General features: G+C 35.7%; 1 protein-coding gene across 1 annotated transcript in view; it reads right to left on the reverse strand.

The window, feature by feature from the left end:
* DACH1 (dachshund family transcription factor 1) overlaps positions 1 to 19,079 on the reverse strand; it is a 393,810-nt gene that overhangs the window by 160,973 nt on the left and 213,758 nt on the right. Inside the window, exon 3 of the mRNA XM_045201919.2 lies at positions 17,019 to 17,180. Coding sequence (XP_045057854.2) covers positions 17,019 to 17,180 — 162 coding nt within the window. The remainder of the gene's footprint in view (positions 1 to 17,018; positions 17,181 to 19,079) is intronic.

The raw sequence follows: 19,079 nt of genomic DNA on the forward strand, positions 1-19,079 counted from the left end.
CCCCCAGCTCCCCCCAGCAGTGTTTGTTGAACACCACGCATTGACTCGACAGGACATGCAAGTCAGTGTGGCCGAGCCCGTCCTGCCCTCGGCGAGCTGGCGGCCTGGCGAGCTGGCGGCCTCATAGAGGAGAAGTACCATGAAGAGTTTTGCAAATAAAGTTATTGTTATCAATCTCCAAACTGCTACTGAAAAAAACAAAATGGTATGGGAAAGAAGGAGTTGAGGGCAGAGTTGAAAAACTAACAAATTTAGCATTGAGGCAAGGACATTTAACCAGGCAATGAGTAGGAAGTAGGAAAGTCAAGGACAAAGAGAAGATTCCCTTAGGCCATATTGAAGACCTAGGTGAAGAAAGGTACATAGGTAGTATGTTTAAGGAACTGAAGAAAGGCCAGTATGGAAAGAAGAACAAAAGGGGAAGACTGCCCCTGAAGAGTTTGGAGAGAGGAGGCAGAGAACATTCCTTATTATGTAGGGTCTTTAAGACCATATGCTAGAAAAGCTGAGTTGTTTTTTCTAGCCACAACATAAAGCCACTGAAGGCTTATAAAAAGCTCAATGTTATGATTTGATTTACGATTTATAATCATCACAGTAGCTGTTATAAGGAGAGAGGATTATGGGAGACTGAAACCGAAACTGAAAGACTGGATGAGGGGTCACTGCAGGGGGAGTAACCCATAGCAGCCCATGTGGGGACTGCTAACCGGGGTTACACCGTGGCTGTGGATGCGGTGGAGAGGGGACTGTGAGTCCTAGATATGGTCTGGGGGAAGAATAAACAGACAGAGATAAATCATAGATTAAAGTAGATGCAATGCAGGGGAAGAGGGATATTTTATAAACCATTTGAAATTTTCTAGATTGATCATGTAAGTTAAATTTAAAAAAAATATGTTGCTATTTGCTGAGTTTGGGGAAGACTGACCAAAATCAGACCCCATGCTAAGCCGTAAGATTGTATTTATTTATAGTTGATTTTGCCTGGGACCATGCTAAAATTCTTATTACAGAACTTTAAATGGATGAGGGTGATCTAAATCATTTAGAAAGAGTAGGTGATACTAACACTATCTATAAAGTTTAATTATTGGATTATATAATTTTCTGAAGAATGAAAACCAGATGAATTCCATTGTTTTTTTCAATCTAGAGCTCGTGGTAGTTGACCTTCTCTGAATAACATATATCATGTGAGCAGTTTCCAGGAAGTGGATGTGATGGTGGGAGGGAGACAGGAAAACTATGAGGTCTCCTGAGAAACACCTGTACTTGATATGATGCCCGAGAACTGGTGCATGAAGGGGGAGGAAATCTAGGTAAACTTCAGTTATTAAGAACCCTAAATATTAGAAAGGAAAGAGATACAAAGGGGATGTATGACAATAAAGAACAGTATTAATATAAAAATGCCACAATTGTAAAAATCCTTTCAAGACAGAAGAAATCATGTGGATCTGTTATTCAAAGGAAGTAACTATGTCTTTTTAAGATAATGAGTAATTAAGGTATTTGTTTCTAAGTAAAATTACATCTCATAAATCATAAAAGTAAATGTAAAATTTGCCATACATAAATCATAGAAACATTCAAAATTATATTTTAATATCACCCTTCATTCATGGTCAATCTCAAAAAGCTATAAATTTAAACCATAAAATTGTCCTATTGTTATGCCTATATGTATAGAAGTCAATACTCAATTTTAAAATATAAATAAAATATAGCTTTCATTTAAGAGCTTCCAACTTCTTTTCAAACCATAAGTTTAGAAAGAATTTAAACCATTTTGCACATTATTTTATCTATCAATAGTAATTAACACAGTCTTAATCTGGCTAATGTTAATGACCACTGTTCTTCCGTAAATCCCAGTTAAACCAAGCTTATTAAGGGCTAATTAAAGGAAGTCTTATGTGCACTGCATAAAGTAATGTCGGTTTTTAGAGTTGGAGTACATGGTTTGTCTGATAACATAAAATGAGACAAAACTTTTCAATTAAAAGTTTATAGGCGAGCTGATTGTTGATTTCTAAAAAAATGTGCCAAAGAAGTAACTGACAACTTCTTTACTCTTCCTATGTGCATGTGATTTTTAAAAGTGTAGCAATGTAATCTAAATCCGGAAGCATATTTCCTGAGCACGACAGGAAGCTGAGGTTGCAGCAAATATCCAATAAAATTCTTTAGATAAATAATCAATCAGGATCCGCTAGTGAAGATCCTGGACAAGCAAGAAATGCTGAGGGCATGCAGAGAAGGAGGTGTTATGTACAGTTTCAAATAATGTTGAAAGACTGGGAATACTAGAAACTCCCGACGTGTTAGAAGATATGTGTGGGTATGTATGTGTGTATGTATCTGTGTGTGTACATTTTATTTTCATTTTCCATTTAATACACTTTAGTATTGTGTTTACAGTGTGTCAGGTTGTGTCTGAGGACTGATTTAACCCAAATAACCCACAAGGAGCCCTATAAAATATTTATAATTATTATACTAATGATTTAGATGAGGAATCTGAGACACAGAAAAACTAGGGTGCCAAAAAGTATCTGAGAAGAGTAATAAAGAACAGACACGTGCTTTACATCCAAGCAGCGAGGCCCAGATTTTGTGCTCTCAGTACTGAATCACCGACTTACTGCCTCTGTTTTCACTTACATGTTCTCCCTCCCTCTCTCCCTCTTCCCCGCTCTCTCTCTTCCCCCCCACCCCCACCCCCATCCCCATCCCTCTCCAAAGACTTCCTTGGGGAACAGCAGTAAATACTATAGGATACTAACAAAGTTTTGGGAGTTTGAGGATTAACAGAAAAGGAACTTGGCATTTCAATAGAAAGATGGAATATGAAAATTAGATGTAAGTGATTCTCAGAATTTGGGGTCAAATGTGACTATAATGAGAAATGACCTGTGGTTATAAGAAAATGAAAATGGTGTCCAACTACATTCAGAGTTTTTGTTTTGTCTTGTGTTCATCTAAATTTAGTGAAGAATAAGGCATTGGGTTCTGAATACTTTAAAAACCAGCAAACACATATATATGTACTTATTTATGTATGTAATACGGTTAGAGATTATAATGCCATTTAAATGTTTCTAATAGTCTTAGAGTTTAAATTTGGAGAAAAACAGATACAAATTTAATATTAAAGGACAGTATTTTCATGAAAATCTATTCCTCAGATGCAACTTGTATTACGGAATGAGTTGTTTTGACAAATTAGGTAATATTGAATACCGAATGACTTTCATACTTGGTTTTATCATTTCATTTCTTTTTTTATTCATTGTTTTTGTCACCTTTATTTCTCAACATTAGTGATTTATATCTAACTAATCAGAATTCCTGCTTATTGACTAACTGTAATACCGTCTGCACTGCATGAGTTTATGATATGGAAATTTCAACCCACAAATCACACCAGATTCCTGGGGGAATAAGTAGATGTTATACAATTATGCTACAGACTTCATCTTAACAAAAAATGCTTACAAACAAATGACTCATTCTGGCTGATCATACTTTGAAATATCACATTACTGAGCTGAATCACATCTCAGAAACACATACACAGTAAAGATAGACTAGGAAGAGTAAAATAGAAAGTTGCCAACTATTATATGACTTATTTCCAAAGAAACATCACACTAAAAATTAATATTATGAGAAAGTAGAGAACTAAATAAACTTGTATGTTTATTTCTGCTTAAATTTATCTCTGATCAATCATAGGAAGTAAGTTCCATGCTATAAAGAGTAAGTACCACCAGCAATATTTTAAATCAAGGAACTATATATTTAAAAGCAATCAATAAAATAACGTAAAGGAACTGACAAACAAGTGGTCAACAGAATCATTTTTTTCTGAAATACTTTGCAGTAGCCAGTTAAAGTAATTGCTTGTAGTCAAAGTACTTGTATTTTGGTCAGCCTGCTTGTGAAAATAGAATGGAATGGCATACCCATTCACTTTTTTGTAGCTGTCTGAGGAGGTTTTTCATACCTGTAATCAAACATAAGGATGTTATGATATTATCATATCTAAAAATTTTGTCAGTTTTTCCAAACAAGGTTTTGAAAGTCAAAAGATTTTTTAAATAGATGAAGAGGTGAGAAAATATTTTTTTTTCAGGAAAAGAAAAGATACATATCCTAGGCTCTTCTACAGGTTTTGTGTTAAAATTTTTTCCTCTGGTAAAAATAAAAACACTATTTATTCTGAAGTAATCATTTGAGACATTGTGTGTTTTTAAGAAACAATGTCTATGTGAGGGCTTCAATACCAACATGGACTGAGCCAATGATGGGATACATCTTTCTTAGCTGATGGGAGAACTCAGAAACTGCTGAGTTACAATTTGTGGTAAACAGTTTGGAATATTGCCAGAGCTTTATAAACATTTCTGAGCTCACTTTTCCAGGGAACTCTTTTAAAAATCAATTAGAAGTGAAAGTCTTTCAATGCTGGTGTTTTAAAATGTCAAGCTTATATTACTTTTTCCTTGTGCATCAATGGCAATATTTCAAAACCTGTGTATTAAATTGATTACATTCTATAATTAAGCTATTAGAGGGGATAGAATGTTTCAAGTATTCTAAAATTTACACTACAGCAGAACTGGTTTGGCTTTTGTTTGTTCGTTTGTTTTTAAAGAAAATAAGCCCAATTAGGTAAAAAAAAAACCTAAAAAAACTGGGGAAAGCAAACGTAGAAAGCACCAGGTAAGAAGATTGTATAAATGGCTTCCCAGATTTTCTATTTAAAGCATGCTCAAGTATATTTATTGATTTTGAAAATTGTTTTTAAAATTACAGGTCAACAAGTTAAAATAATAAATGTTTTATTTATGATTCCTGAATCAGGGCTTTTAACAAGTATTCTACAGACAAGGACAGAGGTCAGTTATGAGTCTAAATGTACAGAGGAATATCTATTCAAGAATTTGCTAAAATCAAGATTATAATATTTATTTGAAAATACATATGAATGTAGATGAATACTTATATGCATGTGTGTTTCAGTGTGTATGCATAGCTGTTTTATTAAAAGAGGGTATTATCAAAACTTTTAAAGGTAGTACTAATTTTTCATGCACTAAAAGCATCTAATTGTGTGTTATAAGCACAATGATTTCACATACAATTATATATTTTTAGAAAGAAATAAGATTAGACTCTGTAACGATCAAACAGCATGCTCTTTAGTCAAGATATAAATCACACGTTTACTGTAGAGAGCAAAGGATTAAAATTCCTCATGTATGTGTAACAAACACATTGATATTAATTGGTTTGTCCTTTCAAGTTGTGTTTATCTCTTCATTTCCATCACAGTTTCAAAGGTCACTCCATTCCATTTATAAATTCAATATGACAGAGATTAGTAAAGCAAAATGCAACAACTAAATGAGTACATCATCATGCACTCACACATCTCACCATTCATTTATCCAATTAATAAAAAATACCATCACATGCTGTGTGGTGAGTTTTTTCAAAGCATTGAAATGGTTCACATCAAGATAACTTATTCATCAACATTTAGGTTCCACACTATAGAAAATGTAGAGAAACAGCGAAGTAGAAAGACAGCAAAATAAGTATGTCTATGATTCTCCAAAATAAAGGAGTTAAGAAAATAAGCATATTTAGTAAATTCACTTTAGACTTGTAATGAGAGGTTCATGGAAGGTGCAATATAGAGACACAAGAGTACTCGTGTGTGTGTGCGGGTGTGGGTGTGTGTCTGTGTGTGTGTGTGTGTGTCTGAGTGTGATGTCTAGCTGTTCAATTGCTGAGGTCATATACTATCAAGAAGAGAAATTTAAAAAACTGAAAATAGTGTCATCATTTACTAATAGTAATGAAAAAATCAATACCTTGATACTCAGTTTGATATATTTAATTTTAAAGACTCTAGACTATGCTATGGCCTTTGCTCTCTGTCTAGGCACAGTTTTGGAGGGTGGTAGGTATACAAAAGAATAAGAAGAAGCTAAATCTGCTTGTGTGCATTAAAGCTGGCAGCCCTGGAAGGCTGGCATGTAGGCTGCTACAGGAAATAATTTGGACACAGTGTGACAGACTTTTGTTTCACCAAGTTCCACTCCAAAAATTTCGCTGTGTTATCCCAGTTAAAGGATGAAACAAGAAAAACAGAAAAATACGAGCAATAGCAGGATAAGCTGGGAAGAAGACAGATCCAAAGACCTCGCAGGCCACTTCAGAACTTAGATAAAATGATAAAGAAAAAGCAATCGATTTCCATGAAAGCAGATGGTGATACATAGACCTAGTTAACAGATTATTTCTCAATGACAAGACTTTTATTTTTCTAAGACAAACATGAATGAAATTAAAACATACTGAAACTGGTTTCAGAACTCTTTTTTCTTCCCATCTCTATTATCTTGATCTCTCTCGTGAAGCATTAAAGGGTCTTAGAATCCTAAGGCAAAATCCGGAGTGTTCACAAGGCTTTGGGGTTTTAAGTAGGCTTGAAGCACCGAAATGGCCTACTGCCTGAGCATAAACTATTTACCACCACCTTGTAACTAATAAAGTCATATCACATTTATATGTGTTTACTAATCTATGATTTTTCTATAATTGTATTGTGTGATATAGTTAGATGTTTTTAACACAGACCATCCTTTTAAGTTAAATGTATGTTCTGGAAAAAGTTTAAGTGAAAATATAATTATTAAATGTTTTGTGAAGATGGTGAAGCCTTCTTTCCCTGGATGCTCTGAAATGAATCATCTTCTCTAAAACAGAGGTGTTTCCCAACGGCGCCCATCTGTGCAGTGCACACATACCATTCCAGATGAATAACCTGTGTTTTACATTTTTCACTTAGAAAACAAAAACCTTTTCTGACAATTCCTGAAGTGCTGCAATGTTGTATGAACTCAACTGATGAAAAGACTGAAGTTGTGCCACAACGACATGCACAGCGTGGATGAAAGTGCAGAGTTCACACATTGTTTCAAATTGTTTTAACTTTATAACACCCGCATGCACATGGATGACTGGGTACACAACACACACACACGCACCCTCTCTTCGGTGGCCCTGTGCGGATTATTACTCCCAGACCACGAATGACCCCAAGGAGGTAAGTACACTTCTTGGCTGAACAATTCATCAACAGCTTGAAGTGACAGCAATGGGGATTCAATCCCGGGTCCCCACCTATCATCAGATGTAGGCCACATTCTTCAGTCCGCAGAACCAGAAAGCAAAACAGCCCCTGTCGCATTTGCCCTTTCATAGAGATGGAAATATTATTAGAAAGGACATAAACAGACTAATTAAATCACAGCAGTATGGCTGGGATGACAGCTGGTACAGCGTGTGACTGAGAAGATCCATATCTGTGAGCAGGAGGTACTTCACTTCCAATCCACTTGCTATTAGGTGCTTTCAAGCTTGCTGTGCAGACATTAAATAATAACATATCATTTCCAAGACTAAAATGATGTAAAGAAATAAAAAAGGCTTTCTAACCAAGAAATCTTTTGTGCAACAGAGAAAAAAATCATTTACCACTCAGTTCTGCTTTTGAGATAAAGATGTAATAATGCCATTACCTTTCATCAGCAGGATCCTTGAAAATCAACACTCTTTGCTTATCATGCTGTGAAATACAAATAGAGCTAAAGGCATGGTCCGCGAGGCACTGCTGCAGCGATACTAACTAACAGATCTGCCCTTTGTGAAGGAAACCGTATCCGTTTCATTAGTGCAGACTCTAATTCAAAACTGTTGAAAATGAACTGCACATACTGTTTTAATAACAACATTCCTAATCATTATCAAACTGGTAATTCTCTCAGCACCGAATGTAAGGGTCTGTGTTTCCATTATGACCTGCTGTTAAAGAAAACCATATTTAGATCCTCCGTTCTTTTCTCTTTTCCAAATAATCCAGGTTCATTTGAGGGGGGGGGAGGCACCGAGAGCGTGAAAGATTATAGATGCCACATTATTTCATCATGGATGAATGGACATTTTTACATATTTATGTCAACTACTATATTATTTACTTATCATCATTTAGTTGTTCTACTACGTATTCAACGTGACATGCCATGACTCAGACAAATGGCCCTGTACAGTTCTGGAATATGTGAACAGCTTAGAGAAGAATCACAGTCACACACATGCGAAACATTAGGTCTGGCGACAGGGGCATTGGGCTCGGAGTTATAAACGTGTGCACCCACACTCACACTAATGTCGGTCCATGTAACCTCTCAGTACCTTTTTCTAACGTCAGGTCATCCAAAGAGTTAGTAGTCTGACAGTAAAAGTGTTGAACAGGGCCTGGGGTTACTTTAAACTGAAATCTTTCCCCCCACTTGTATTTTTGAAGTTTATGTAAACAATATCACATCCTGATGTAGGGCTACAAGGGTGATAATGATCAGTTTCAGCACTTTCCTTGATGAAAACTTTATTTCCAAGCCTGTGACGAGTGCATTGGATCCCCCAGAATGTGGTGGGGTTTACACAGAATGAATCCATGTAACAATTGGATAGATCTTACATTTCCTGATGTCTTATGGTTGCACAAGGGTACAGCATCAAATAAAATCATTTAATTTACATTTCTTAGTTAGTATGAAATGTTCGAATTATCAAGTTTACTGCTTTATCCTCTCATTACTTGGAAGCAGTATTTAAAAAACCCACTGGATCAATAGTTCTAGTTATGATCTCCAGCTCTCCATACAAATAAAAAGATTATGAAAATGAAACAGACACTATATAAAAACTGGAACTGTTCTCTGAATTCTGCCTATCTATATCATAAAATACATTTCATAATTCACATAGGAAACTAGTACATGCTACTGATCAGACCTTAATGATTTTATCAACATGTAGAAATGGATTTTGAAATGTATGTTCAAATATTTTAAAATGAGAAAATTGTTCCTTCTAACTCGTAAAAGTATTTTTCCATAAATTCACCTGCTATGATCACTGATGTTTCTATTATTTTTATAGCCAATGATAATCAAAAATATGTGATGAGAGAAAATGTGAAATGATACCACCCACTTCATATAAAATCATGAAAAGGAGCTTAATAAAATGACCAGTTATTAATACACTCACATGTTGTTTTAAAATAAACTAATTTTAAACAATATTAATTTTTTTTAATTCATAATTCTTTCACAATAACAGGACAATGTTAACTCTTGCCCAGTTCCTTTCAGACCCTATAAAATAAATGTATACTATAAGGGTGTAAAATTCTGTATCATCATTTTTCTTACATTCAGAAAAAATATTTTCTATCCTAGTCATCATATATAATGGTTATATAATATGGGCAACTATTTTATAATATGCTTAATAATGCCTTGTTTCAGACATTTCGGTTGTTTCAGGTATCTATTTTATCTTAAAAATCACTGTAAAGAATACCTTCTTGCTCTTCATCTTCCATTGAGGTTTCAAAGAATTTTTAAGCCAAGAGGGTAACTAGGCATCAAGCTCCTTATTTATTAAATAAGAAAGCCAAGAAATTAAGAGACTTATCTAAGTAGCTAAGAATTTATTAGCTTCATGATGACTAGAAGCTAAATCTCCTGACATAGTTTGCTCTCTGCTCCTCCATCCCAGTGTATGGATTCATCTAGAAAAACTTATCTTGGTCAGGCTACAAGATGTTCAAATTGTATACAAAGGTTTTTTAAATAATTTTCTCTTAAACTAGCTATTTAGTCTATATATGTTCACATTAGATTACTTATTAAACATACTTAATAAAGAAAATGCCAGGAATTTTAAATATTTACAAAAGCATTTAAATTTATAGAAGAAGAGCTTACTATTTTCAATTTTTTTAATGTTGGAATTAGCAGTTTTGTTTGAAATGTCAGGCCATGAAGACATCTTTTGCATAGGGAATGATAGGAACCATATGGCTTATTCACAATCAGTTGAATTACAAACCATGGCAGTTCCTGCACTTTTAAGAGATGCTTATGTGGTCCTTCCATTAAAATTCCACTAATGTGACATTTGTGAAAAGGTTTATGTTTGGACATACTTTCCTTACCATATGTGAAGCCACAGAGAGCAAAGGCATCAATTCAAAGTGTTTATATAAATCGACAGCTATCAGTTCTAAAATATTTCTCATCACATATGTCAGAATCTTTCTGGCCTTTTAGGATAGTTTTGTGTGCTTCCATGTTTACAAGCCCCTGCCTGTTAAAGCTGTTCAATTTTACTCATCGGGCAGGAAGAAGCATCTTAAAAATCACTGCTAAGCAGAGAAACATTAAGAAAGTTTAGAAAAACTTTCCATATTTAATCTGTTAAACAATGGCACATTTCGTATGAATCAGTGATACTGTAATTGAACTGGAGACATTTTTAGAGCAAGCTTGCTTTGGCTTTTTCACCCTCCGATTTGGAATCTGCTCACAGTACTGCCAGCTTAACCAAAAAGGATTAACTCTCATATCCAACTGAGAACACAGATAATTCTCAGTAATTGGTAAAAAATGAAGATGAATGGGGCTGAGAGATAAGGAGCAATTAGCTCATCAGCAGTTACAGCTGTGCACTCAATCCGGATCCATCTCTTGAGTCTCGGCCCCTTTTAAAGAACCTAAGCAGAATAAGCATAGGACACCCCCTACCCAAAAATTTGCGTATACCTGCCCATCATTCCTCTAGTCTTCCACTTTATTTCCTCGCTATACAAAGACACCTGTCATAGCATGCTATGTAAATTACTACCTCTCTCAGGACCTGTGTCTAAAGCCAATCTTCTTTTTAAACTTTTTTTTATAACAGAAACCAAATGACTACTGTAGACACTCTTAAATTCCCTGTCAATCGTTTCATTATAGCAGCATCATCTGTTTGAAAATATAAGCAATTCCCTCATCTAATTATAGGAAGGATTTGAGGTTCATTAACATTGCCAAGGCAGAGAATCCAATGTGCAACTGCAGAGCTCTGCCTGGTGGCCTGTGTTCTCAGTTTCCTTTTATTTGCTTTCTCAAGGTCTCCAAGACTTTTTCCTGAAATCATAAAAAGTATTTTTTCCTTCCAAATAGACACATGAATTAGAAGAAAGGAAATGACTTCAGTGTAAACCATTCTATTTCTGCGGGAATGGTTTAAAAAAAAAGATAAGGGGATGGTCAGCTGAGGAAGACAATTTTATCTCCCTATATGCCTTTTTTTTTTTAATTCGATTTGTTTTTTTTTTTTTTGGTTGATGGACAGAAGTAAGGAGTAAGGAATGCCTGTGAAGAAGCCAGCTGTTAATCCCAAACTCAAATTCTTGTTTTTCCTTGGAACTCCTACATCCTTGTAATTATTGCAAATTAAGAAAATGAAAAAGAATTCTACATGGCAGGGGTCCGAAATGCATTCAGGTTTGTGGATCATGGCACAAACGGACACTTATATTCCACAGTGTTCAGAAAGAGAAAAGACTGAAGTCTCAAGATTACTTCACTTCCTTAAAGGAATAACAGCAGTGGGGGGTTACGACTGTAGTTTAAACAATAAGAATTTCTTGGGACATCTGTTTTGAGATCACATTTTGAATAGATATGAACTCATTTCCTACCAAGCAAGCAATCTACTATTGTTGATAGCTGTTTACCAGTTCTGTGAGTCAGATATTAGCTTGTGGCAAAGGTCCCTCTTAAAGTCTCCGAGTATTCTTTAAACTGTGTACATAGTGTTTTCCTTAAATAAAATGTTAAGAGAAGTAAAAATGCAGTCTTTTCCTGTCTCTGGGTAAATTACAGTCCACAAAGTCTCGGACTTGAGAATAATATTTAATGTATTTATCTTTAAAGAGTCATTTCCTATGTTGTCATTAGTTAAGGGAGTAAGATATTAGGTTTAGCAAGTATTTAAGTAACTCAGAAACTATTAAGAGATGCTCACTATGTCAATATTTATGTAGCATTTCAAAACTAGAAGTAAAATTAAGTTTCCTTTATTTAGATTAAATCAATTGTGATTTAGTATCCTCAAAAATGTGCATGACGGCAAAAAAATGATAAGCAGATAAAAACACAACTGTAGATACTATGGAATTGACCTTGGGTTCACCAGTTTTAAATTCTCCCTTTCCATTATCCTAGTCCTAATTTCCAAACAGCATTTTTTAAGCTGGTTATGTAGATCAGTCCTTAAAGTGAAAAAATAGCAATTTATCTGGCCTGTGTGTTGTGGATAGTGTTGCCACTAAAAAGAATCCAGGACATTTTTCCTTCTTATCTGCAATGTAGCTCATATCAGCCAACCTGTCACAAGATAGTACTTGATATAAACAAGAGATTGCAAAGACATCTCAGTAATCAATATCAGGATGGCTACAGTATGGAAACCCCAACCAGTGCATATCATTTGTCTCAGCATCTATTTCTATGGCCAAATGAAGCATTAATTCAAATCATAAATCTATGGTGATTTAAATCTGGGAATGAGCACCTGCCTGCTTTAATGATTTATTTTGTACATTTCAGTAAGCAGGAGATTTGTCCATATGAACTGACAGGTCACCTTCAGATGCCAGGAGCAGACTGTTTATCACCATGCAGACTAGCATCTCATCTTAGCAAGTAAATATTAAACTAAAAGAATCCAATTGATTGTGGATGAGGGAGAATGGCGACACGGCCATATATTTTACTCAGCATGCTGATGCCTCACTCAGATCTATGGTGAAGTTCTCAGTTCTTCCTAAAGTGATCACTCTGTTGGAAAGGCGTGAGCTCAAGGTTACCAAGTAAAATTGGAATATACAATGATTATTTGTCAGTGTCAAAGGTTTCTTTAAACACTTTTTTGGCTAATTTTTATGATTCGTATTAAGAACTGCAAAGAGTCTTCTGTAATACAAATATCCCTTCACCCCAGCAAACCAAATCAAACCAAATCAAGCAAAAATAAAATCTATTTTCTAGGGCAATAAGGATTTATTTACAACCAAGAAAAACAAACAAACAAAAACACAAGTGTTCCCACATAAGAAAATCTGAAATGTTCAACAAAACCCATGAGCCAGACAAGTACACGGGGAAAAAAGAACCCTGAAAATACCTCACAATTGTCACTGTATTTGGGCAGAGCTAAGTAGCAACAATGCATCATTTAAGGAGTGCCTCTCTGAGGGGTTTCACTACTTCAAAGGGCCGATTGATAGGTTCATAAGAGCACTAAGTTTGTATTCTCAAATACGGGCCCTTGAGATTCTTGGGATTCCTCCTGGAGTTCCTTTGCTTCACTGTCACTTCCTGAGCAGCCCCTGCTCACGGATGGTCCTAGAGGATCCCGCCCATCCGGCCACAGCTGCCCACACCCAAGCCACCCTGCCCACTGACTGGGTGCCTCCTGAGTGCTGGGACTGTAATATGACTAATTTTGTGTTCCTAGAATGAGCTAGAATCAAGCGTACAACAAAATCCAAGTAACATAACAGCTACCCTTAAATTTCCTTAACAAATAATACCCAGCAGAGAGAAGAGGGAAACAGAGGAGGAAGCAGATAAATGCTGTATAAAGGGGAACAAGGTAATTTTTGGGAGGGCAAATTTGGAGAAATTATAATAATAATAGCAAAAGCAATACCAAAACGACCAATCTCATTGGTGACCAAAAAAGGTGGTAAGCTGGCATGGTAGTAAATAAAGTGATAAACACTTGACAAATATAATCTCCTCAAATTATTGTGATGTAGATGCTATTTTTTATAACATTTTCCAGATTTGAAGTGTTAGGTTCAAAGTGTTCGATAACTTGGCAAAGTCACAGAGCGAGGAATTATCGAACACTTACCAAGAGGCAAGCACTGTTCTCAGAATCAGAGAAGACTAGGGCCACATAAAGCAACTGCTAATTCAGCAGCTGCTTTGATCTGTACAAGTTCAGTGCCCACCCTACCATTGCCTTGCACCCTCTCTGTCCTTCCCCTCCTCAAAACTCTCTTTTCCTCATCTCTAGATAAAAGAAGAAGGCAGGTGCTGTGCTCAGGAAGGACAATAAGTCATAGTTCTTAGAGGACAGCAGCATGTGAGAGAACAAAATAAAATGACAATGATAACATTTCCCCCTCAGATCAGCCATAGATACGTATCATAAATTATCTACACGTCTTAGGGACTAGCAACAATACTAACATCATAACACTCCCAACATCCTAAGACCCTCCAAGAAAATTCAAATACATTTCTGCTCCTGGTTCAAATTGGTGTTGGGGCAACAAAGGCAATTTAAAAAAGAATGAAACATACAAAACATGATAAGAAGTAACAACTACATACTTTAATGAAGGAAAAGTCATTTCTTCCACGTAAAACACAAAAGAAAATGCAAATTGTTCTTTTAAGTTTTATGATAGCATATGTATCCAAATAATTAAGATAAACTATTATTTGGTCAGTAAGCAAGTATTATTTTATGTCAACGCTCAACCATAAGCCGTAGTCTCCTTTGGTTTCTACAAGGTCAACTTCTGCTCTGCTGCTCAGAAATTTGAACAGAAGTATAATATTTTAATATATTTTGCTTTGCTTTAAATGTTAATAAGTTGCATACTTTGTTTATCCCTCCTCCCAGCACCAACTGTTAAGAACAGTCTGCATTCAAGTCTTATTCTTCTAAAAATTTAAAAACAATCTAGGTTATGTTTTCAAATGCTAATTAAAATTTATAGTGCTCAATTATTTATTTATAAAAATGTCAATTTTTTTGGTCCTGGCCAGGTAGCTCAGTTGGGTAGAGCATCATCCCAATACGAAAAGGTTTGGGTTCAATCCCTGTTCAGGGCAAATACAAGAATCAAGCAATGAATGCATAAATAACTAAAACAACAAATTGATATCTATTTATCTCTCTCAAATAAAAATCAATTAATAAAAATTAAATTAAACAACGTGTCTATGGTTGCTCTATTTTACAGGCTAAAATCAAAGACTTCTATTTTTTTTTAATATGTCATTAATAGTTCTAAAAAGAGAATTATAATTCATTTTACTTCAATCATTTTTAACTTTTTAAAAAGATTTTATTTATTTATTTTTAGAGAGGGGGAAGAGAGAGAGAAAGAGAGGGAGGAAATAACTGTGTATGAGAGAAACATCGATCAGTTGCCTCTTGCATGCGCCACCACCAGGGACGGGCAGTAACCCAGGTGTGCGCCCTAAGCAGGAATAGAACTGGCGACCTTTCCCTTTGCAGGACGGCGTGCAACCAACTGAGCCATACCTGTCAGGACATCGTTTTTTACTTTTTTATTTAAAAAGATATTAATTTATTTTTAAAATTAACATGGTAAAATTGACTTCTTGGACAGAAATGATGTAGTTTTATGAATTTTAACTCTTTTTTCATGTAGCCGCCGCCACACTCAAGACACATAAATATTCCATAACTCCGAAAATTTTCCCTTTACCATTACACTCACCTCTCACCTCTTGCAACTACTGCCCCGTTCTCTATCTTTATAGGTTTGCCTTTTCTAAAATGCCAGATAGATAAATTTATATACGCCTTTTTAGGTTGACTTATTTCCCCCATTTTAAAACCTCCCCATTTTTTTCCCCATCTTTCAGAAAACTCCCTTTCTCTTTCTCCCATACACCTCAGCTGAGCAGTAACTCCTTTCGGATGATCATACAGTCACTACAAGTTTTTAACTTTTAAAAGTCTAAATTTATACATGTAAACCGTGATCTAAGCAATCTGCTGCCTCCTGTCTTCTCACCGGAAGCACCCCAAATGCAAGCGCTGACGTTTCCCTTTGTCTCCTTCAGTGTGAAAGTCATGCCTTCCAACTCTCTCCCTGTCGGTTCTCAGAATTCCCGCTACCTTCTTTGTAACCTACTCTCAAATCAAACCCACTACCGCCACTCCTTTTCTATTTGCCCCTTGTAGTTCTCCTGAAAAGTTCTATTTTCCCTCTTTTTACGTTAGAAGACACTCTTTGGCATCACTGAAGCAGTGGTATTTTGTGTTTTGTATATGTATTTCAAAATCACTTCCTACTGGAACATTCACGTCTAGTATATGGTCCCGTGGAACTACTGCAAGAATAATTATAACTAAAATCCGTGGTATCCCTCCATATGTCCTTAGCTGCATGCCAATGGGCTGAAAGCAGAGAGCTGATTAACTGAAGAAATAAGCTGTTAAAATGATGTGTGGAACAGGAAGCTTAACTGAACTTCCATGAATTATTGTGTCCTCTGGCAACATGTTGGGTAGAGTATCTTACATGTATCTTATAGTGTCCAAATTTCTCTTGTTAAATTATATTTTGAACATGGCTTCTACATTTTAAAAGGAAACAACACGGTGCCATGGCAGAAAAAAAATATTGTCTCACCCACACATAAATGCTAAAGATATCAATAAAATAATTAACCCACATCTGAAGCTGTATTTGACAAAACAAATTAGGCACATGAATTCTGCAAAGAAAAAAAACTGTTCCTTTGGTTTAAATTGTGAGTATAAACTTTTTCTACATACCTCAAGAAAAATTATCAAGAGAAATTCAAGTAGTATGTTTAATATGAGGAAAATGGGTAATGGTTGTATATAGACAGAAATAATTACCATATATACTTTGTTGCTAATGCAAATTTCTTATTGAATAACAAATACATTAAGAATAAAAAATGTGTGATTTTGTTTTTAAATATTCTTCTACCACCTTACCCATAGTCAATATTTTAGAATTCTGAAAATTAAAACATATTTGTAATATGAAAGATGTTAACTCCATGCTTACAGAAGTTGCAGACATAAAGTTGGTCCTATAATAAAAAGTAATGATGCTAACCATTTATTTAGACTGCATGTTATTAGATGCTAAATGGTATCTTCAAAATCTACACTGTTTCAAAGGTAAAAGTATGGACTTCTTGAATGGGTAACCAATGGTTTTGCTCTGGAAAAGAAAATGTGGTAGCAAAATGATCACATTAAGTTTCAGTGATTACAAAACTTACCAACACTTGAATTCATATCCCCATTTTCAGAATCTGCTCCATGTTGGTTATTACTGGCGTGATAGTTGCTCATAGCTTCTAACTTGATTTTTTTCACCTTCATTGCTTCGGCGATAGCTGCATTGGTAGCAGCGGCAGCTGCTGCCGCTGCTGCTGTCAGACCTTAAAAGAATAAATTAAAAATGAGATAATTCAAGATCTGATTTTTCAGGTAATAATTCACATACTGTATATAACACACATGCAAACATATTAACATATCTGATTATTTTCTGCAATATTCTGAAACATATATTCATTCCCAACTAGCCCCTCCCTAAAAAAAAATCTGATATAAAGAGAGTACTCTCTAAACTCCCAGACTAAATATTAGTAGAAACATAATTCAAACACAGAAGGACAGTAGTAGAAATGCAGCCAGAATTACATCTCAAACAAATCTGGACATGTCATTCCCTGCTTAACATCCCCTACAGCTTCCAAACAGGGGAAATATCTGAACTGTTTAGCTTAATTCACAAAGTCTTGCCCCAAGGAGTAAACCCATCCCATCACCCAAAGGGTCCTCATTTTCATACTACATTCCAGCTACGATCAACATGCCAGTGGTACCCATCCATGCGAGCCTCTTGAAACCTGTGCTTTTACAGGTGCCATGCCCTCTGGGCAGAATATCCTGGCCCCAGGACTCACCTCCCTGACTTTCCGTCCTCCAGAATTCTAGTCCCTGAGTGGGCACACTCAGCCACTGTGCCTGGTGTTTGTCCAGAGCAGAATGTCTCTGTCCAGCCAGAGAACAGAAGGTAGAAGCGGACATGAGGTCAGAAATCGAGTCTCAGTCCAGATTATAAACAAGCAGGAAACTAAGGCCATGATTTGTTCATAGGCTATGCACAGGCAGCAGAGGTTTTGAGCAGGGGAAGGCTTGTTTTCTTTAAATGTGGGAACTTTTACCAATTCAGCTCACTTTATCTTGGCATCCCTTATCTGCAAAATAACATACTCTGAAATATATGAAAGATCGCTCCTCACCATAAAACTTTAACAGTGCACGAGACAGCATGTACCACCACCATCACCCACTACGTCTTTTGCTATGGCTGCTTCATAGATTCTGACTGCAGTTCTTCTGCCTGGTTTAAATTTATCTGTGTGATTTATTTCCACTCCCAGATGGTGGATTAGAGACTGAACAACTCTCTCCTCCTTTTCCTCCCCACTAATCATCAATTCTAGTTACTACAGCAAATAAGTTATAGCTTTAGAAATTATAAGAAAGTCTTTTTTTCCCTAGAAATCTGTTTTGTTTTGGGATTTTTTTTTATGAGACGAGTTCACCTTTTCTTCAAATAAGACCAAACAGGTGTTGGCTAGCTTCACCCCAACACAAAACAGTCAGACGAGACCTTTGCATGAAAACCTGGTAACTGCCCCCTACAAAAGGCACTGACTGATCTACATGCAAAGAATTCATCCGGGTCTGGGCTGAACATTTATTGCCTTTTAAGTCCCAACTTGAAATGATTCTCTCATCTTCCTATGATTGAATTTTCTCCCCAGTTACTCATTTCCTTCAGAGATGTTTCAGAACATTTTCTTTTCTCTGAAAAGTCTTTTAGTGCTTCCCAGAAAATCTCTCTTCCTCAACTTTGCCTTGTCACAAATGCGTACATTCTGCTTGTCCCTTCTCTTCATTGACTGGTGTTATTCCATCTCTAAGTTATGACACTTCTCGGGCCTTTATCTTTGATTTATGCTGCAGGTAAATATTGTTCTATGGTATTTGAATAAAAAAGGCAAACCTTCAACTTGAGATATGATTGCTATTATTGTATATATCTGAATCTAATTCAGTGGCATGAAACATAACTATGTATGATATGGCCTTGGAGAAGCCATAAAATCTTCCTGAGTATGGGTTCTCCATCTGTGAAGCCATTCTATTCACAGAGGGATAATATAAGAATTAAATAAGAAAAACTGGGTGAAGAATGCCACATCAAGTTTCGTAAAAACTAGACATGCCTTGCAGTCTAGTTCTTCAGTAGACAAGTCCACTCC

Source organism: Desmodus rotundus, chromosome 13 (genome assembly GCF_022682495.2).
Source record: "Desmodus rotundus isolate HL8 chromosome 13, HLdesRot8A.1, whole genome shotgun sequence".
In the NCBI taxonomy this organism is placed as follows: domain Eukaryota; kingdom Metazoa; phylum Chordata; class Mammalia; order Chiroptera; family Phyllostomidae; genus Desmodus; species Desmodus rotundus.